Source organism: Neltuma alba, unplaced genomic scaffold, assembly GCF_004799145.2.
Source record: "Neltuma alba isolate B1F8T4 unplaced genomic scaffold, ASM479914v2 tig00010389_pilon, whole genome shotgun sequence".
Taxonomy (NCBI): Eukaryota; Viridiplantae; Streptophyta; class Magnoliopsida; order Fabales; family Fabaceae; genus Neltuma; species Neltuma alba.
Genome location: NW_021635292.1, coordinates 53,808 through 77,316, shown reverse-complemented (window position 1 = coordinate 77,316; position 23,509 = coordinate 53,808). Strand labels below are relative to the sequence as shown.

Here is a 23,509-nt window from a genome sequence, read left to right as displayed (position 1 = left end):
CATTTTAGTAAAATAATGTTTTTTAACTGTTCGTAAGAGCTGGTTGACTTGGTTCAGACTGCGAAATGTCCACTTACAGGTCGCATAAATAAATGGAGCCCCAAGCCACTTGTTTTTTTGTTGAAAACTTTTAGAAATTAAGCTAGTAAGAATTGGCTTTGGAGTGAGAAGCCATTATCAAGTTAGGAATTGAAGCGAGTTTTGAGAAGTCGGACGAGTTACAAGATGAAAGTTCAGTTACGCTGAAGGAGAAGAAAGAAGGAAGGGGAGGGGAACAAAATCGCATAATTTTCCTAAAATATTTTTATTCTGACGGCTATTTGTTTATAATAGAAAAGTTATTGTACACTTATGAATTTGGCAATAATATACTGTTTTAATTAATTAATAATAGAAGTCATTAATTTACTAAAAGCAATCTGTTGGCATGATTATCCCAACATCCTCGAAACTCAAACTGCATAAGATAACATAGTAGACAGAACGAGGAATATAGAGCATATTATATATTAACATCGATTATATATATAGATAAACAGCCTGAAGCTACTTTGTTTCATATAGATAATGAAGCAACCATACAAACATCATTCACAAGAACAAATAAACAAAAGATAAACTTTCATGATCAAGAAAGCTCATTTTCTGCTAAATAAGCTTCTCAATTTCCCTCTTTCCAACCTGTCAAGTAGCATTTTAGCTCCTGGAATGTCCATCTCTTTAAGCTTCTTCAGGTATCCAACTGCCCCATAAGCAATCATCAGCCTCTTACATTTCCTGCTTGAAGAAAGTGAACATAAACAAGGAATTGCATATTTCTTTGCACTATTGTGTGGGCTTGGATCAAGCAACTGAACCAAATTTGGCACACTCTTATCATTCCTTCTCACTTCCCTGCGGTTCTGTGTTACTGTCATCAAGCTCCCGATGGCTTGCGCTGCAAATTCTCTTGCGCTGTTCGATTCAGCTTCCAGCATGTTGATGAGCAGTGGGATGAATCCAGCATCAGCCACCATTTTCTTCATTTCTGCAGAGATCAAAACTCTACATATTGCTGACACAGCAGCCTGCTGAGCTCCAGAAGATCTCGAGTTTAGCACGTGGATCAAACGAGGAAGGAGGCCTAATGAGATCAAATCTCGCTCACCGATTGATCCGACTAGATTCCTCAATGCAGTGACAGCTGATTCTTGAGGGATTGGAGCATCAAGATAAGCAAGAAGGCTCCTAGCTCCCCCTTCTGATATAACTGACCTTCTCAGGTTCTCATTGCTTGATGTGAGATTCTTCAAGCATTCTGAAGCATATTCCTTGCTCCCCACTAGAATTCCATGATCAAGGAGATTGATCATGGTTTTCACAATTCCTTCTTGAGCCAAAGCTTGTCTCAATTCAGGAACAACCGATATGTTCTTCAAAGAACAAGCAGAAGCAGATTGGGACACGGAATCCCCATTATGACAGAGCTCCATTAGTGGTCCAACGCCGCCATTTCTGACGATTTCTCTGGCTGATTCCTCAGACATGGACAGCCTTTGGAGACATATTGCAGCCTTCTCTTTTCCAATAGCCCCACCAGATTCAATAAGCCGAATAAGAAGCGGCAAGACACCTTCAGAGACAAGCCAATTCTCACAGTTCCCAGATTCTGCAAGACAACATATGACAGTAACAGCCTTTTCCCTTATCCTAGTACAAGTAGCCGTTAACAATTGAACTAAAGAAGCCATTTGGATTCTTCCTAGAACAGCCATAACACTCTTTTCTTCTTCCTTCATTGCTTCAACAAGATTGTCTATAGCTCTGTTCTTTGCCTCCAAGTCACCAATCTGAAGGCGCGCAAACAATTCTCTTACCTCATTCTCTTGTTTCACATCATCAGACATACCCAATGGAAAAGCAGACTCACCAAGGACACCAGACTTGATCAATAGCCTACAATCTCGTAAATTCAAATCCAATTTCCCAGATAAAGCATCGAGATCACTCTGCATTCGAAGCTTACCTTCGTACCTCTCCTTCACGCATAACTCGGATAAATTGATGGCTTCCTCGAGGGTCTTCGACACAGCCTGCAATTGCTCCTTACAGAGAGAATTCTTGGAGAAGCACGGATGGCTAGACAAGTCTGATAAGCATGATGGGATCTGTTCTATCTTTGAAACAATCACTTTCCACCTACCAGAAAAGCCTTTGACCTCTTTGGCCTTGTTAACAGCAAAGGGTACTAGTTCTTGCGCTCGCAAGAACCAGTCTTCTGTGGAATTGTTATCATCAACTTCTCCACGTTGCTCCACCATTTTCTGATATCTGGTTGGGATAAAAGAAGAGATAAACAAGTCTTCAGAGAAATGATCAACAAGTGAGGTTTTGTAGAAGGCAAAAGAGACGTAAGATTAGTACGGAGGATTAAAAAAAGAAGTGGTGGAGCAGTTGCAATCATAAAATTCTTAAATTGTAAATTAAGATTCTAATAGAAAATTCCCAGACGCAAAAGAACAACATGGGCCAACCGCGACATCAATCAACGGCCTCAAATGGAATCTATTGAGTGATCATAACGTAGTTTGTTTATTGGCAACATGATTCAAACGATAAAACTTAAGTACCTAACGATGTCCCACGAGTCTGTGGAGTTGTATCAAACCAATCAACCATAACAGTTTTTTTTTTTTTTAATAAAAGAAAAACACTATCGAATACAACTTTATTAATTGAAATGAAGAGAAACATAGAATTGACTTCTAACGGCTAGATATGGCATCAATTTAGAAACTGACGGCGGATTCTTTAATGATATTCCAAAAAGGCCCTTCACTAGAGGGTTAAAAGTTAAAACAGATGCTCAAGAGCCAGGGTTGATATGTAATACAGTGTTCTCCTAGGGGTATATTGGTAAACAAGAAAGATATCTCTAACTTTACTTTTCATGAAGTTGGTAGAGCGTACGATTAAAATTATTTCTAGATATGGACTTTTCATCAACGGTCAAGTCAGTGCTATCCTTGGCTGGGTTCTCATATTTTTCTTCCTGGTTCCGGAAAGACAGATGCCTTTATTTCAAGTGAAGAAGAAGAAGAAAGTACATATATAAATCATTGGAAAAGAAAGAGAAGGGAATTCTAAACAACATGTTTCAATCATACCTTCAAGTCAAATTGATTCAATCAATATTCAAAAGATTCGCCATCAAATGCCGCTTTAATCTTCTTATCCTCTGCTTCCATATCCCCAGGCCAAAACAGTAGAAGAAAATCAGAGACTTCATGTTCATGTAGAAAGACAAGAAATAGAAAGAAAAAGAAGAAAATTGATCTTTTTTTCTTTTTGATCTGGGAGAAAATCAGAGATCAACAGAGGGGGGGGATAAACTTGAAAGACCAACCTTTAAGATTGAGAAACCAACTCAATGTAGCTTCGTCTTCTGGCTGCAGAATCTCTGTCTCACACAAAAATTGCTTCAAAAATCCGCAGCGAGAAATGCCCAGAAACAGTTTCTCAGAATACAAACACCCAGAAATAGTTTATTATGTTTACTGATAGAGAAACAGGCATAAATGGCTCGAAATCTCAACGAAGGTGGTCAAGTTTGAAAATCCGGCTTGTCGGAAGCTCTCCTTGAAGGGATGACACGACACAAGAAAGAATAACGATATAAACTATGGAAGTCAGATTCAAAAAAATGACGCTTCTCCATTCTCTCTCTTCTCTAATGGAAGAGTATTGTTGTCAGAAGATTCCTCCAGTAAAAGCATTATTTTAGTCTGTTGCAGGGAGAAGGAGGGCATAAGCTTGGGACAGCGAAGCATAATGATCGAGCAGGTTTGACGATTGAACGGCTAGGATTGTGTTTGGGAGACACAACACAACCATCGGGATATGATAAAATTTGAAAAAGGTGCTGACGTGGCTATGACTGCCACGTGTGAAGTGGGGACGATTTTTCTACTCTCTTTCTCTTGTTAAGTGATGTTGGCTAATGGCTTGAAAATGTCCCACGTGTGAAGTAGACAAAATAAGAGAAAAGGATTTATCCGTCTCTCAACGATTAAATTAAGCTGCCAGCCTGCCAAGATGCTTAAAGATATGTTCGAATTAGCAGCAAAATAAGTAATTTATTTTTAATTTAACTTTTAAAAAATTAAAATTGAGTAAAAGTTAAATTAAATAATATAATTTATGTTTAGATTAAATTTTATAAAAATTAGTTCATAAAAATAGAACAGTCGTGTGGATTAGTTTTTTAAATAAATCAGTTTGTAAAAGTAAAATTGTTTGAATTTTTATTAAAAATACAAATTTAGTTGTAAAATTAAAAAAAATGTATGAATTTATTAAATAATACTCATTTTAGTTGAAAATGTAAGCATTAAATAGCTAAATCATATAATTCAAAAAAAATTAAAACATATTTAATGATTTAACTAACATTTCTTATTTTGTGAAAAAAAGTTAACTAACATCTTATGATATGGATTAGAAGGACTATTCTTAGGTCTTATTTACAAATTACTTTTTAATATGTTTCAAACAAACTAAAAAAACTTTAAACTCTATTAACTCTCATTTATAATTCAACAAGTTTTTAATTTTATCTTTATTTAATATAAACTATACATCATGAAAATAAAGTCAATAAATAATAAATGAAATGTAAAATTATACATTCAAAGGAAAAAAAAAATCTCTCTCCTCCTTATAAATAAGGCAAAAAAAATTGCTTTTCTTTTTATCTTATAAATAGAATTTGAGGAGTAACAATTAATTTATTCTCTCTTAACTTCTCTCTCCATGATAATAATTATTTAAAGTAGGACCCACATTTTTACCCTTCTCACCCCACTTTTCCGATGGCATAAGCATCAAATTTTAGCTTTTGATTTAGGATCCATTTGAATTAGCGGTAAAATAAGTAACTTATTTTTAATTTGACTTTTGAAAAAGTTAGATTGGATAATATGATTTATGTTTAGATTAGATTTTATAAAAGTGACTTTTGAAAAAGTTAGATTGGATAATATGGTTTATGTTTAGATTGGATTTTATAAAAGTTATTGTGTAAAAGTAAAAAAGTTGTTTGGATTAATTTTATAAATAGTCAGTTTGTAAAAGCAAAGTTGTTTGAGTTATTATTGAAAATGTAAGTTTAGTTATAAAATAAAAAAAATACTTGAATTTATTGAATAATACTGCTTTTAGTTCAAAATGTAAGCATCAAATAGCTGAATCATGCAACTCAAAAAAAATAAAAACATATTTAATGATTTAATTAACATTCTTTATTTTGTGAAAAATGTTTAACTGACATCTTATGTTATGGATTAAAAGGACTACTCTTATGATCCTATTTATAAATCACTTCCAATATATTTTAAGCAAATTAAGAAAGCTTTTAAACTTTATTAATTTTTATTTATAATTTAATGAGTTTTCAAATTTATTTTTATTTAATATAAATTACACATTATGAAAACAAAGTCAACAAATAATAAATGAAGGCAAAAAAAATTGTACATTTAGAGAGAAAAATTCTCTCTCCTCCTTATAAATAAGGCAAAAAAAATTTTTCTCTATTTATCTTATAAATAAGATTTGAGAAGTAACAATTAATTTACTCTCTTATAACTTCTCTTTCCATGATAATAAAATTTTTAAAGTAGGACTCATATTTTTTCCCTTCTCTCTCCACTTTTCCAATGACACAAGCATCAAATTTTAGCTTCTCTCTCCACTTTTCCAAACGGACACATAAGCACTTAACATTTTAAAGCTATGCCAAGCATCAAGGCTGTGTTTGGATCTCCGTTTGCAATGGCAAACGTGCCTAGGAAAATGTAAAACCCACGTTAATAGCATATTGGAAGAAATTTATTTGTTTGGCACAACGTTTTTTAAATGGGCTTTTTTGTTTCATCCTGCGTTGTAAGTGAAGCTAAAATTTTGCTGCGATGTCCATTACAAACGGGGAGAGAGAAGGACAACAGTGATGAAAAGACAAAAAGCTACATCGCATTGCTGAGGGGGAAAGATAAAATCAATAAAAACAGCCAATAACTTAATTATTTGCAAAAATATCCTAAGAAAAAAATGTATGCATTAAAAATTTTCAATTGAGCTCTAAAAGTCTGCCAAAAAAAAAAACTTAATAGCTATATATACAAAAATTACGTTAAATATATCTAATTAAGTTTGTTTTTACTATTTACAATTTTTTACAACAGGTTAGCTCTTTATTTTTGTGCCTTTAATTTTAATATTTCTCTCAAAGTTATTAGATTATATGCATTATATATTTATAAATAAGAGTCATGTCTTTTTTAGTCATTTTACATATAAACTTACTTTTTAATTACTCATTCAAACAAGTTTCAATTTATTAAACTGATTTTTTATAAATACTAATCCAAACATAAATCACATTATACTAACCGACTTTTACTCCAACTCACGTTTATAAGAGTTAGATGAAATAAAAGTTAAGTTTGCCACTGCTAATCCAAACACACCCTAATAAACATGCCAAAAATGCTTTTAGCTCCTAAAAGCTCCTTAAACACCACTCCAACGTGGCTTCAAATAGGCACTAAATATCCAGAAGTATTCATTAAGGAGAAATCGGCACCTAAAAAATTTTATTTAGTTTTTATGTGTAAAATATTATGGCCGTTACTTACTATTAAGTTTGAGTGTTAAATTATACAATTTAACCGGTATCTTTAACAATTAAACTTAATAGTGAAAAATGATTAAGGATAAATATGTTACGAAATAAAATTTCAGGACATATAAAAGTCTAAAAACTTATAAGCATTGAGTACTTCTTTATGTATACTTCCAAAATATTTAAGCATCTTATTCCTTTAATTAACTTTTATCTTCTATTCAACTTAAAAAGTGCCAATAAACATCGCGCAAGCTAAATTCACGTCCGCTGAGGGTAAGTGTCACAAAATATAAAATATAGGGGTTTTCAAAAATAAAATTATTCATCATTAACATAAAATTAAGAATAATTATACTCACAATAATTGTTTCCTTACATATAATCTACAATATAAGGTGCTTAAATATAAAGGTTTATTTTTGTAGCAAAAATATCATGACCGTTACCTGCTGCTAAGTTTGAATGTTAAATTATGTCATTTGACAAGTGTTTTTAACAGTTAAACTTAACGGTGAAAAATAGCTCAGGACACATATGTTACAAAATAAAACTTTCAGAATATATAAAAAAATAAAAATAAAAAAAAACTCACAGGTGTTGGATATTCCTTCATGAATACTTTTAAATTATTTGAGCACCTTATGCCTTAAATTAACCTTTGTCTTCTATTTAACTTCAAAAGTGCCGCTTAGCATCACGCGAATTAAATTGGCGTTCACTGAGGGTAAGTGCCACAAAATATAAAATATAGAGGTTTTTAAAAATAAAATTTATTTATCATTAACATAAAGATAAAAATAATTAAACTTATAATAATTGTTTCCTTACATCGATATATATAATCTACAATTTAGTTGATTTTGATTTAATCTGAATTTATATGGCAAAATGAATCTAGATACATGTTGAATTAGAGCTATGTCATTAATTATTAACCTTGTTTCTTTGATAATTCCCTATGATCCTATAGAGGATATGATATTTAGAATAGGCATAATGCTATTTATAGTATGTGTCTAAAATTGTAATCAATTTTTTTTTATTGTTGTTCCACCCAAAAGGTACCATTTGAATTTCAAGATCTAAAATCAGAAATTCCTGCAAAAATATATTAGAATTTGCTTTTCTTAATTTTTTTGGGTCATCAAAACTCAAAAGGAAAGCTATCATTTTTACAAAAAAAGGGGGGGGGGACTATCATTAATATTCACGAAGAGATTACAACAACAACAACCAAAAAAAAAAAAAACCAAAACATCAAAGCAAAGCAAAACAAGAATTCCAAACCGAAACCAAACAAAAAGAAGCAACAAACTATAGAATTAGAATTTTGAACTTCATGTACTATTTGGAAATTTAAGTAGAATTAAAAATTTTAAGTATAAAAAACAAGACTAATTTAGAATTTTAAAATTCAAGTAGCATTTCTTTTAAGGAATTTTTCCAAATAAAAGCTTTCATTTGAAAAGAATATTTACAGCAAACAACAAAAAGTAAGATAAATTACCTTTTTTTTAACAGGGATTAAATGGAAAACGTACACATTTATTAACAAAATGATATATTCCCACATATAACACAGATTTTGAACCTGTGACTTCCCTCTCATTTCTCAAAGAGATGGTGTGAGAGGTGTGGGTGCCATTTGATGTCATTTCTCAAAGAGATGGTGTGAGAGGTGTGGGTGCCATTTGATGGAAAGACAAATTACCTGTTATTATCCCCTTCCTAAAGACACCAACATGGGGAATTATCAAATTGTGCAATGATTAGATATCACATGAGCATACCTAACCAAAGAATCATCTTTTTTTTCCAACTATATATATATATATGCATAAATTTAAAATTAAAATCCAATTTCTGCCCATCCAGTTTTTTGCTTTTCCTATAACTTCGTGAAAGAGGCTCTAGTAATCACATTCACTACTTGAATGCAATCTACGATCACCACGGCCTCTTTTAATCGCTTCAGTCCCAGAAACCACAAGTGCTGTTGAAATACTTTGCCCTTCTTGAAATACATGAAAAATCAACCATATTACTGAAGAAAGTAGGATTTTAATAGATTCCTATGAGCATTTAGAAAAAGGATATTAATTATCCTTAAAAATCCCTAACGCGACTTATATGTTAAAATATGAATGTTTTAAAAACACATTTTATAAATACATTTTGAATACATCTCAAGAGTTTTTTTTTTTACCCTCAATTGATTATATATCTCTCGTGTACCTTTTTTCACATTATCTCTAATTTTTTCACTTATTCTCTCTCCCACTCAACTTTTTCATAAATAAGAGTGTTTTTTAAATTAAATTGCAGTTTTTATATTTTTGTTTTTAACTAATTAACTTTTTATATGTATAATTCGATTATTTGTATCTTACAAAATGAAATAGAAGGAATGTTATTTTTATAGAATGAATAGTTGGTTGCGAAATTGATTGCAAAATCAATAGTAATAATTATAGAAGAAACACTTGTACAAAAGTGCCAAAAACAACTCATGTATAGTGCTCTTGGCACAACTTTTTTATTTTTTTCACATAGGCACGTGTATCTTTTTGTCGGAAGTAATTCTTTTTAAGACTTATTGTTGAACACTTAATATGAGAATCTTTTCTAATAAAAATTTGAATATTAATTCGTTATACTGTGAAAAACTAACTATTTACATTAGGCCTAACCTTATTCATGGCATAACATTTTTTAATGCACTCGGTTTTCAAAGAGCTGACCGTTCCAAGCAGTGAAGCAGCGGCCAAAGCCCAGTAAGAGACAAGGCAGCTCAGCTCTGATCTGTGGGGAAGCTCAATGTTAATTGCAACCGGACGTTCCGATTTTTAAGGATATATGCCTTTTCACGGAATTCTTAAAATTATTATTGGACGAATTATTTTTAAGGGATAATCACTGAGGTCTCAAAATATATATATATAATTATTAAAAATTGAGACTTGTTATTATTTCTTGCACTGAAACTTGACATTAGAAGTTGTTCAATTGTTATGAAATTTTTTAATAAATATATTTCTTCCTTGAAACTTTTTAATAATTCCCACTATGTTTTACTCTTTGCTCACAACATGTTGCTGTGGTGAATCCATCATCCTAGCTCATGATTCCTTCTCTTCCGGCCTCAATTGAAAACTGTTGCATTTACTGCAGTTTCTAATCCGTTACTAAATTTTTTTAATTTCATAAATTTAAAATACCATGTGGCAATTATCGGTTACTGTCACATGTCACTCTGGTAGCCACCACGTCACTACCAGGCACCACATGTCCATTACTATGTGTCCCCCGTCACCTCTTTGTCCACATTATCGAGAACCCTCGATCTCTTACATGTGTATTAAAGCATTTTCCAATTGAGTTTGGAAATACGTATGAATCTTTAACACAAAATTATACATATATAGTATTTCAAGTATTAAAAACACAAATAATTAATATTATTATACTAATATAACAAATAATTAATATATTCTATTTAATTTTCTCATTTTAGTACAAATTTATTAAAACTAATATATTATTCAAAAGATTTAATAAAATAATTTGAATATTATATATTATATATTTTATTTATATTATAATATTTGTATTTTTATATATAATATACTATTAAAAAATTTCATATATTGTATTTTTGTCTTAATAATAAACATTAAAAATAATTTTTATGTATTTATATTGCAATTTATTTTGACTAAATAGCGACAGAATTTTACTAATGACAAGAGAAATTTATAGATAAAATTATTATAAATTTAGTTACAAAAAAGTATATATCAATTTTTTAAAAAACATGTTTTGCAGCACTTTCTCGTGAAGATTGTACAACATGTTTATATATTTTTTTTCAAAAAATAGATTTGCTGTTGCGATTCCAATGCATATAAATATATATATATATATATATATATTTAAATTATATCATGCTTCAGCGCTTCACAAAGTTCTACATCTTATTTTTAAAGCGTAGTAGAGTATGTAGCGTTTTTGAAACATTACAAACTTTAACAAATATAAACGCTACAACTTCATTTTTCTATAATACTCCTCCGGTCCTTAATATAAGACCTAATTGTTGAGTTGGTTTTGGTTCTAAATGTAATACTTATTTCTTATATTTATCAATTTTCTTTAAATTACCCCTATGGATACTCCTTCAACTATAATCAAGTAGAAGAGAAAGAGAGAGTATTAAGAAAGATGATTATGGTATTTTAGGAAAAGACGTGTCACATTTCTTATAATTAACTAATTTATCTAACTTCCTTAATCCAATCAAATTATTTAAATGGATATTATATTAATGACCGGAGGAGTAGTGTAGAAAGTAATAATCATATTTTAGCTCAAATTCAAGTATAAATGTAGATATTTTATAGATATAAAACAGATACATCAAGAGGATTCCTTAAATTTAGGGAAATTTGATTCATTATATAACAGAGAGTGGAGATTAACAAAATTACCAAAATCAAGTAAATTTCAGGGGTTGACCGAAAAAAAGAGAGAGTAAATTTCAGGGGGAAATTATGTATTTTCCTCTCAGTAGATCGTTGCTAACACCAACAATAATAGCAACAATAAAACATTATTCGACTAAACGAGATCAGATCCCTAGGTCACATAATAAAAAACTTTAACAATAATTAACCCTCCTACTGATATATTATTCATTTATAGATCCTTGTCTAAAACTTCCTTAAATGTCATTTTTAGTATACCTCCACATCTCAACTAGCTTGTAAGGAACTAAAGATAGTATTATAATTAAAAAAATTTATATTAAGAACTAAAGGTAGTATTATATACTCCTCCGGTTCTTAATATAAGACCCATTTAACTAATTTAATTAGATTAAGGAAGTTAGGTAAGTTAGTTACTTATAAAAAAAAGTGACACATTTTTCCTAAAACACCATAATCATCTTTTTTAATACTCATCTCCCTCTTCTACTTGATTATAATTGAGGGAGTATCTATAGGGGTAATTTAGAGAAAATTGATAAATATGAAAAATGAATCTTATATTTAGAACCAAAACCAACTCAAGAATTGGATTCTATATTAAGGACCGGAGGAATAAGTTGGAAACTCAATGACAATGACGCCCTATTAATTGCAAACAATTAGGCTTCCTAAAACCAGAAATTAAGTGCCAAAAATGACAAGAATAGGGTTTCACAGAAAAATCAGGCCTATCGCACTGCGTCTCTCTTAATGTAAGGCAAAAGTATACTCTAACCCTAATTTCATACAAGGTTTCAATTTGATCTTTTGATTTTATGATGTATCTTTTCAATCCTCTAATAATGGTTTTTCAAACAATCATTACTATATTTTAAAAATTAAATTCAATATGTCAGATTTTTGAAAATGTTTTGTCAATATTTAAAATTTCAGTGTCAACATTTTTGTTAACAGCTCAAAATTAAAAGATTGAAAATACACTTTATGAGATTAAGATACCAAAATAGAACTTCGTGTGAAATTAAAGGAGTAAAATACCCTTATTATTCCCAAAACTTCCATATTTATATTAAAACTTCCACAAGCATAGTCAAATTCCTCCTCTGCAAATATATACATGCTCTGGTCAAAGTTATGAATTCCTCATCTCATCGCATGAGCTTAAATTTGATTTGAATAATAAGCTCCTCATCTTCAATGTAAACTCATACTTCACAAGATATCTAAAACAAGCCATTTATAGCTTATCAATAGGCCAACTATCTATTATTTAAAGATATACGGATGAAAAATCTGACCTAAATTCTCTCATACATATGGAGAACCATAACCATAACAAGGAGAGCCACAACTACCACTAACACAACACGGAGACCCACTAAAAGTTGGAGGCACAAATACTGAAGATGACACCTTATGCCTCTTACTCCTTGAACCTTCCTCAGGGCTGCTATTGATCCACCCCATCACTTGCTCCATAAACCCTTGATCCCCCAAAGTACTAATAACCTCCCCAGAATCCGACCCGTCCGAGGAGTCCGTTGCAGTTTGCCGGAGCCCGACCCCATGATCGGAGCAGCCACAATCAGAGGCACAGGAATTTTCCCAAGAACCGCAAGGCCGATCGTTATCAGTTTTAGCAGGAGGTACTATAATACTAGGCTGAACCATACAATCCATGTTCTTCATTGTATCAAGTGAAGAGATTTGGTACGGCAGGAAAGTCCTCTTGGGATGAAATATGCTAGCAAAAGTGATATGGTCACTCACTCTGCCTTTGAACGACGTCGTTTCGTTTCCTGATCTGGTCATTATACTCTGAAGATTCTTGCTCAGCTTAGCTTTCAAAGAAGCAAAATTTACCCCATGCTTGGCTTCGCACCCAGACTGATCGCACGTGGCTGATTGGCTAGCTGGCAGTGCGAAGTTGGTTCGGGCGTTTTCGCCGCGCAGGGTCCGAGCCGCTTCGTCGTAAGCCCGAGCTGCTTCCTCCGGGGTGTCATAGGTTCCCAGCCATAGCCTCACGTGTTGAGATGAGTCTTTGATCTCAGCCACCCACCTTCCTGAAGGCCTTTGCCTGACCCCTATGAACCTTCTGATCTTTGTGATGGGCCTGTTTGATTCAGCTCCTGCCATAATAAGGTGGTAATGAGAGAGAAAATGTGAAAATATATGTTTTTTAACAGGTAGATAGAGAGAGAGGGAAGAGATGGGCATAAGTGATAATATCGCAGTATATATATAGGTGTTAGGGTTTGGTACGCAAGCTTGTGAAGTCTACCTCATTTTATTTACACATATCAGTTTGTAGTTTTCTTCGTGTTATCGAAAGTGTTATAATAATATATGGATACATCCAACTTGCAAGTCGCTGATCTTGGCATTTTGTAATCATGCATGAGAATTTTGATCTATGAAAACTCCACCACTCGTAAGTGTACAGGTAACAAAGGTCAGAAGGTCCATGACCTACAGGCTGCTAACAAGCTTTAGGTTGTTCCAAATCTATTTCCTAACGTTGAACATGACTATAGTTTTTTTAACATGACCTGTAGGAGTTGATAAGAATGATAGATCAGATAATATTTAATCTTTTAAAAAGAGTAAAGAAAAATTAAAAAAAAATCACGAACTTATTAAATATGACTTTTTAGTTAACAATTTATGTAAAGATTTTGATACAAGACAATGGTAGTGTGCGATCCCTGTTCTAGCCTGATCTAATGGATGAGATAAGATTTCTTGTTATTGTAACGATATGATATCTCGGATGCCAAATCAAATTTAAAAATTTTTATGAAGATAATTTCTTTGCATTTGTTTCATTTATAAGGTTGAAATTTAACCACAATTTTATTTAAGAAATATTTTTTTGGCCAAAATATTTAAGAAATATTGAATCCCTTTTACTTGACTCAATTCTATTCCTAACCATGACTTTAGGATATTCTACAAGACCCCCTATGGATTAAAATTTTCAACTTCAATTGTAGATAGATGATCAAGGAACAAGAGCCATTTACATGGTAACAAAAATAAGTTGTTAGATATCTTCAAGTTTTGTCGCTTTGTTAATCAATGATATGATGAACCCTAGCAAGCTTTACATATATGTATAACCGAGTCAAATTTTTCTCTCTTTAGTAACTTTATAAGACGGTCAAGATTTACTAAAATTAAAATCCAACTTGAACCGATCTCAGCGTAACTTGCCACAAGATCCTCCAAAAACTGGGGAAAAAATTTAATTAAAATACATATGCATGCCTGCTAAATAGGGATATGTGTTTGTACTTGTTCATACAGTTGACTTAAAATAAGTCAAACCCCAAAGATCGATGAAGTTATATATGTTGAGGCAAATACAAAAGGTTAGTTAATAAGTAACTTTATTCTGCAACTTTTGCTGGTTGTAGAGGCAAAAGATTAATATTGAGGCTTGATTTAATTTTTATGTTACAAAAATTATGCATTTTAAAACAATTTTTACCTTCCAAGCGTTTTTGTGTTCATTTTGTTTCACATATATATTAAAACGAGACAATTCAATTTAATATCAACAAAAAAAAAGTCATGTTTCCATTTTTATCGAAGAAACTCAGGTGGTCTGAACTAAAATTCACTCAATGAAATGGATATATAAGTTGCTGACTCAATATTATAGCTTACTCTCTCTCTCTCTCTATATATATATACACATATATGTATTAGAAATTTGTATTAATATCATAATTGATTTATCGTTCACATAGTTGAACTCTATACCTAAAATCAAATTTGAAAATTCTCTTGGAGATACCATAAAGGTCAGGGAAGAAAAAACAAAGTATTATGGAGAGAAACGACGAAAGAATGGGCGGTTAAAGTTTGTCGTTTTGTGGAACATAAATAAAAATAATTATCATAATTAATTTATACCTTTTTCCATTGCATTGACGTGTTGGAATTTAGCAGTTCTTGATAGAGAATGATTTGTATGGCCCACTTCCCCTATACGCTGTCGTTTCTTCTGTCTTCATTTTCTTCCAAACTCCAATTTTATTGATATTGAACCGTTGCAATTAGGGAATAAGGATAATAATTTTGTTTTTTATTGGATAATTATTTTGTCTTAATTTTGAGGGCGTTGAGCTTAATCACCTAAGTATGGCCTTTATATATAGTTTACATTATAAGATGCTCAGTGTTTCATTCTTAGAAGTTTGGGAAGGGAGACATTTGTTTGCTAATTAAGTGGATTTTTTCTAACGACACATGACGCATGTGCAAAGCTATGTGGTGCTGCCAACAACCAAATAACAATGGAATGCAAAACAAAAATTAACTTTATAAATAAAAAATTAGTTGTGATTCTTTAATCATTTTTTTGCGGGTTAATTTTTTAATCATTAAAATAATTCAAAGACAAGTACTATCATGTAATAATATTGACATAATAAAATAAATATTTTTATGACAATGAAATAAATAATATATATCTCTATATATATTTCATCTCCAATAGCTTAACCACTTGAGCTAGTTTATTTTTTAAAAAAATCATACTTTTGCCTCCTATAACTTTTACTTAATTTTTTATTTTTAAAATTGTAGTTAAATTTTATGGCCAGAAATATTTTCAGGTTAGTCCCTTTTATTATAAGAATAGATTTGAAAATATCTTAGCACATATGCAGGGCAGAAAAAATACCACATATAACAATTGAGCTTAGTTCTCTTTTATCATCTTAATAATAATAATAATAATAATAATAATAATAATAATAATAATAATTTGCACATAATCAGAGTATAAAGATATTATTATATGATGTCAGATCAACTATATGGAAAAAGTAGTCTGAACGATTTTCACAATAGGACATTAAAATTTTATAGATTATGGAAATTTAATCAAAATTATTAAATTATAAAGACCAAATAAAAAATTAAATAAATTCATAATAAGCAAGAATATACCTTTATCGAGGGATTGATTAATCTAGTATTCCATTATTAGAGAGATTATAGAAGGAATCATATTAGTTGAAGGAGAGATCAGCAAGGCCCTTGGATCTAGGCGCATCATTAAGAGTTGTATCTAGATCTTATATTCCATTTAGAAATAGTTAAGACTATTTTATTCTTAATTTTTTTAGATAAAAATTTCATTTAAAAATTATAATATATAATAAAGATTAAAAAAATATGAGCTGTTTAAATTGAATTCTCAGGTTCAAATTTAAAGGAAAATACAAACTCTACTTATGTTTAGATATGTGTGAAAATTGGAATAAAAATTTCAAATATAGGTTCATTATGAGTACAATGTGGCTTCATGTTCCCCTAAAGGTAAACTGATTTTAAAAGTCCAAAAGCATTGTCCATTATCGGATGTAGGGTTCCACAAATAATGTTCTTGTGGGTTTGATGATGATATCGACAAGTCTATCTCCTCATAAAATTTTAAAATATAATTTGACTTATTTTAATTCTCTTATTTAGACCCAATTATTGCTTTTCATCGTTCATTCAAGTGGTCCATTGGCTTTCAAAGACTCTTGAATCCAGTGGCATGAAATTCTCCCTGTCCTGTGAGGAAGCTCACATGTTTTTACATGTGTTTGTGTGTGTGTGAGTATGCTAAAGCATATGAAACTCAAGAAAAATGTACTAAAATGCCATGAAATTTTAAAGAATAACAAAAATATTAAACCTATCATAATTTCACTTTATTTTCAATTAGGTCCTCATAGATTTTTTTCTATTGGATCTCCATAATTTTCTCAATTAAATATATATGTTATACTCCTCCGGTTCTAGGACCGGAAGAATAGTTCCTATACTCATAATTTATTTATTTGGTGGGTGGAGATCGGTGGAACTGGCGGATCCATGTGGGGATGACTAAGAAGGGTCCAAATGTTGACATACCTCCGAAAGAGAAGTAAAAGGTTAGCTAAACGCTGGAAGAATATAATGTCCTTATAGTTAATTAAGCTATTAGGGCGCATGATTATTGTTGAGTATCTAGAGTCAAAACTTCAGCAACTTTGGGTGAAGAACAGAGAGAGATTGAGACATTGAGACAATCAATGTCGGGCAACTCTAGCTTATCTACGATCACTACCTAGTAGTACAACCGTGGGAGGAGGATTTTGATCCAAAAGAGGAGCAAATAACAAAGATTGCAGCCTGGGTTCAGATTATTATGATAAAGGAATCGTGTATGTTCTAGGATCACATATTAGTAAGGTGTAAAAGGGGATGTGAATACTTTAAAAAATAAGAAGGGGCTTTAGGCTCGATCGTATGTTGAGCTAGACCAATGAGCACGATCACCACCCAAATCTGGGAGGATCCATATGCAATTTCTTTGTCATCGATACATCCCGGAATTTGTACTTGAACTCCTTTTTGTACAACAAAAAGGGGCTCTATCAACACATCTTTATCCTCCATTCGCAATCACCATGACCGTGCCTTGCATTGAAGAGATTGAAGAGGAGAGATTCATGGAAGCTTGTGCTTGTTTGAGGGGGAACTAGTTTCGCTTTTCATGACCAATCTCAACCGCTCAAATTTAATATAGGCGACCGAAATTTAATTTTTTTCTTGTTTTTTAAATATTTTTCTTTAATAGGCATATAATCCAAAATAAATATAATCTATTAAATGTAAGTTTCTAAAAAATAATTTTTTATTTGAAAATTATTTGTTAAAAATTTTAAATTTAGACTATTAAAACTATGTTTGAATAGTGTAGATTTTACCACAGTAGTGAGTATCATGATACTCATCATTGTGAGGAGTACCAAAACTAGCCCTGCTTGGGAGACAACTTGAGAGGAATATGGAGGAAACTATAGCTTTGGGCTAACAATTGAAGACTAAAAAGAAGTGATTTTCCATTTACCATTTTAATTTAATAGCTTGAGGTCATTTAGTTCTAAGTAATTTTGAGTTGCATTATTGAAGACAATTTAGTTTTAGATTGTCAATGCTTTTATTCTTAAATTGGATTGATATTTGAATTTATTCTATGATTGATATTTGCTGGAATTTATGTTTACAAACCCTTGCATTATTAATTAAGCTTATAATTGAGTTTTCATCATTGGTTGAATCATTAATGTGATTTAAATTGCAAATTTTGGTTTTTTGACTTTTGATTGTTCAATTGAGTTGGTAAGTTGTCTAATTATTTGATTAAATATTTCTAATCATAATTTTTAGGATCTATCAATTTGAATTAATTGTCATCGATTTTAATGGGTTTAATCAAATAGCCTTCTACAGTTATGAGTTCTCTTGTAGTTTATTTGTTTTTAAACTTAAAGTTTTTTCATGTTTCATATAGGTAATTAAACCTGTTAATTCCAATCTTTTCTCATTTCTCTTTGGTCTAATTATTCCCTTGAAGGAAACCTCTTATTTTTTTTCTTTATTAATTTTCTTTGCAATTTAGTTAATTTTGTTCACTTAGCATTTTAATTTTTAATTTTTTTCTAGAACCCTCCAAACTTCATTTGCATTCATTTCGTTTAAATTTATTTTCATATAGATTTTAAAGCATTTGTACATTATATCTTAGTTAATTTTATTGCATTTAGATTTAATGTTTTGCATTATTTTAGTTTAGGTTCATTCCATTGCAAATTTTTCATTACTTAAATTCATACATAAAATAACCCACAACTTGTCATTATAAATTCATACATCCATAACTTGTTTCTTGTAAGTAATGATCTAAATTGATCCTAAGCTACAAATTCTAATTTGTGATGAGTTAGTGTTTTAATCACAAAAGCATCATCACAGGATAATTACTCCAAAGGGAAAAACGTGACTCACAAGAATTGATGGATCCATTAAATCACACCCTCTCGAATTGATACAGGAAAAAGAATTGAGGGATAAATTTTAACTCAAAAGTCATGACAATCAAACATACATAACAATCAACATAGTGTTAACCCACAAATATTACTTCTGATTTTTAATATAAGAGTTAGTTTAATATTCAATTTAGTCCTAAATATAAGATTCTAAATATAAGATTCTAATTTACTTTATTTCTTATATTTATCCATTTTTTAAGGTAGTCCTTGTAGTAGCATATGATAAAGATTTCATTAAATGAAGTTCTAGCTAATACACATGATTAATAAAAATATTTTAAGAAATACAACACATATTTATTACAAATAATTAATTTAACTAATTTTTTTAATCTATTCTAATTAGTCAACTAGCGTATAATAATATCAGGAGGTAGTAGTTCCTTTGCAAATACCAAAACTTACATATCCACATGGCATGTTGCACATCACAAACCATTTCACAGAACAGATATTAGGGTGTGAAGAATTAAACCTCCCTCACTTTAACCCTTCCTAATCCTTGGACTTTTTCATCCACTTGTTGTAAAATTAATCCCACGTGTTATGCCTCATGATTTTTGCACGTAGAATTTATTTTTGAAGTCCAGTTTAGCAAAATCACTCTATCCCATGTCTCTGGTTTTGGCCGCGACACATTCTGAGGAGAACAAAAATGATTTTTTTTTTCAACTTTTCATCCCATCAACCACTATATTTCTACCATTAAACAACTTAACATTGATTTAATCTTAAATAATCTTTTCTAATATTTTCGAAATTTTGACGGCATGTCACTTTATTTTTCGAGATTACCAAGCTTACAAAAATCCAAAAATAACTCATCCAACCATCAAAAACATCATCAAAGACAACAATAATCATCATCACTTGCCCTAGTCTTGCTTATTTAATTTTTTGATGATGCCTTCACTTGGAACCGCTGAATTTCAACTTTCTCCCTTGCTACCAGATCGAGAGAGGTTTAGATAATTCAATAATTCAAATTTATCAGGAAGTAATTCTTCAATTTTTTTTTAATCCAAAATTTGATCTCCAAGCTGTATTTTTCTGTTAGTTTTCAAAAAATTGCCCTTTTTTGAGAATTTTTAAATTTTGGGCATATTTTTAAATCCTGAATCAATGATTAAAAAATCAGACCGAACTGGACAGTCTGACCAGTTGAGCTATCAACTAAACTCATTAACAGCTTGGTTTGAACTAAGAAACTGTTCATATGGTTGAGTCAGATTGGAACAGAGTTGAGCCGTCATTAAGTCAGAACCTGAAGTTGGACTAGGAACTAGAATGATTTTCAAAAAACTGGACAATTTTTTAGCCTGGCTAAAAAATACTAAAAAATTAAAAAAATAGAAGAAAAATAAAAAAAATTGACCCCTTCTCAAATATCCTATATATTTTTAGACTGTTTATAACCATATAGTATTATTTCATTGAAAATTTCATCTATTGTGGTGTTAAAATCATGAGTCGCTAGCCTTTTTATTTCAATGCCTGGTCTAGCTTTTAAAACAATATTTTGATTTGAATGAATTAATAATTTTTAATATTATTAAATATTTTAAACATACAAAAATTTAAATATATAAGGTTTTAGTCCATTTTTAATGATTTCACTATAATTTTAGACTATTTAAATGTATTTCTAAATTATTTAATAATTTGATATTTTTCATATGTATTAATTATATGTATATAATATTGTTTTAAATTAATTATTGCATCACCGGTCCGACTGATTGAACCATGACCTGTTAATCTTTCTGGTTTAACTTCTGGTCCAGCTTTTAAAACATTGTTCTGAATAAAACTTTTTAAAATTACGCTTTTCGTTTTCCATTTAGGTCCAACCTCACACGGATACTTCTATTATTTTATTTGGCTCTCATAACCAACCTTTATTCTCATATTTGGCCTTTACTCGAAAAGCTTTGATATTGCACTTTGAGTAGTTATGCATCTATCTTATCTCTCCACACTGTTATTGAAATGGATGTGTATGAGGTTGCTCAAAGGAATTAAGTCATTTTGAATGACTAGTTTAAGATTCTCACATTTCAGCGATTATAATGTCTTTCTTTCCTCTTCTTTTATGGGTATTATGGGTAATTTAAAAGCCAGACCGACCATTGGGGTCAGACTGGAAACCAATGACTCCGTCTTCAGTCAATTTGACAACAAGCTAAGCCAAGAAAATTTTAACTTGAGATAATCTGGTGTGGCATGGTCGTAACCCGCCTAACCCTATTGTAACGCGCTAGTTTGGACGGTTTACTATGAGTAGGGGTGTTCACGGGACAGATCGGGACCGGGATAGGCCCGTCCCGGTTCCGTCCCGATGAACAGTAACGGGACAGATTTTCTGTCCCGTGTCCCGGCCCGTCCCGGGGTTGTCTCGGTCCCGGTCGGGATGGGACGGATCCGGAACGGGACCGGGACGTCCCGAAATAATTTTTTTAAATTTTTTTAATTTTTTAATTTATTTTTTTTTTTAATTTTTTAAAAAAATCTGATTTTTTTAATTATATTTTTTTGAGCTTAAATCTTATAAAAACATCTTTTTTATTTGTTTGGGCACTCTTAAACAAAAGCTCAAAATATTACATATAATAGTTATTAAAAACTCTAAACAAAAGCTTTTAACACAATAAAAACTTGTTAAAAATTCTAATCATCAATAATCTCAAGTCATTAACAAATATAAAAACTCTAAATAAATATATTCATAGTTCCATACAATAGTCTCAAATCTTAAAAAAAATATGAAAAAAATGATATTATATAAAAAATTAAAAAAATTAAAAAAATTTTTTTAAAAAAGGGACCGGGACGGGACGACCCTGTCCCGCGTCCCGTCCCGTCCCGGTCCCTTTTTTGTCCCGTCCCGGATCCGTCCCGTCCCAATAAGACTGGGACCGGAACGAGCCGACCGGGACGGGCCGGTCTTGAACACCCCTAACTATGAGTCACATTAAAAAAGCCTAAAAAAACACAAGAATACAAGAAAGAAAGAAGAAAGGAGAGGAAGAAAAGAAGGAAAATAAAGAAGAAGATGCCAAGATAACTTACTTTAGAAGAAAATTCTCGTAAAATCATGATCAAAAGTGGAGTGAAGAAATTTTTTCAGCCAAAAAAGCGTAAAAGAAAAAGGAAAAGATGATTTCATGAGAGCTGAAGGCAAGTGTGAGGGATAGAGGGAGATCAGACAATATCACTGGAGATGGTAATTAGTTTGACATTGCGCGTTGCAGGGCTTGATTTCCCTTTTTTTTTTAAACAAAGACCAAATAACATTCATGGCTAACAAGGTTTTTACGAGTTACAAACAATTAACAATCCTACTTTAAGAAAACAAGTTTTAAAAATAACATCAATATTAAAAGATGAAAAATTATGTGTTTTTTTAACTCCTTTAAGACTAGCATGTGATATACTTGTCATTAGGCAAATAATAAAATACTTCTTTTTTAATTGCTCAGCTTAAAAGTATAATAAAATGCTTCTATTGGACATTCCCTCCGATCAATCAATCACTTTATTTTTAGCATATATAAATATATATCAAATCAATATATCTTTGATAGCAATATCATTTACTTTTCACAGAAGCAAGTGATTGATGGGCTCCTTCCTACGTAGTAATATAATTTTTTATTTCTCAAATTATAAATTATAAATTTTATTCTTTTAAGAAATAAAATGGTCCAAATTTTTATTAAATTATAGGGATCAATATTTTAAATAAAAAAATTTAAGGAACCAAAATTTATGGTTTGAAATTTAAAAGACTAAAATCAAAATGAAGACAAAATTAAAGGATGAAAGTTTGTATTAAACCTTTTATTATTCACAAAGCCATGTGCTCCAATGTTGACTCATTCCTTGGGTTTGATGCATTGCATTTGAATTTCATATTTTGAAATTCCTTTCTTCTCCATTTGTGCAATAATCTGCTCTGTTAGACTGCCACTTCCTTCATAACAATGTTGTATTGACAATTTAATTATTTTAATTTATAAGAGAGTAAGTTTATTTTGTAATCTTTCCTTGTATTATTAATTATTAATTAACTGTGAGCTTGGAAAAATTAGATTCAAGAACCTAAAAAGAATAAAATGAATGCAATAGAAGGCAGTGAATTCTCCCCATCATGCATTGTAGAGGGGTGTGAATTCTTGTTAATTAAAAGAGGAGGAAAGGAAAAATCCAGGCAATTACTTTATTATTTATTAGAATGTGTACTATATATATATATTATTTTCTATTGAATAAAATATTTTTAAAAATTATTTTATTAAAACATTTTTATATTTATATACGTGTGCTTTTCTCACATATTTTATTTTAATTATATATTTTCAATTATCACCAATCTGAACACAAGTTTAATCCAATCCACTAAACATTGATCCATGGTTTCGACTGTTTTGACCGGTTTAATCACGATTTTCAATACCTTAAAAAATAGGATAGCACCA

General features: G+C 30.8%; 2 protein-coding genes across 2 annotated transcripts; both read right to left on the bottom strand.

Moving 5' to 3' along the window:
- Positions 1-538: 538 nt before the first annotated feature.
- LOC114756374 (vacuolar protein 8-like) lies at positions 539-3,451 on the bottom strand. Its single transcript, XM_028945316.1, has 3 exons — positions 3,386-3,451; positions 3,147-3,217; positions 539-2,310 (listed from the first exon to the last, which is right to left on the bottom strand). Exon 3 carries the CDS (start codon positions 2,298-2,300, stop codon positions 639-641), a length of 1,662 nt encoding a protein of 553 aa, XP_028801149.1. The 5' UTR covers positions 2,301-2,310; positions 3,147-3,217; positions 3,386-3,451; the 3' UTR covers positions 539-638.
- Positions 3,452-12,459: 9,008 nt separating this feature from the next.
- On the bottom strand, positions 12,460-13,287 carry LOC114756364 (dehydration-responsive element-binding protein 1B-like). Its single transcript, XM_028945307.1, has one exon. The coding sequence runs from the start codon at positions 13,285-13,287 to the stop codon at positions 12,460-12,462; it is 828 nt and encodes a 275-aa protein (XP_028801140.1).
- Positions 13,288-23,509: the final 10,222 nt, after the last annotated feature.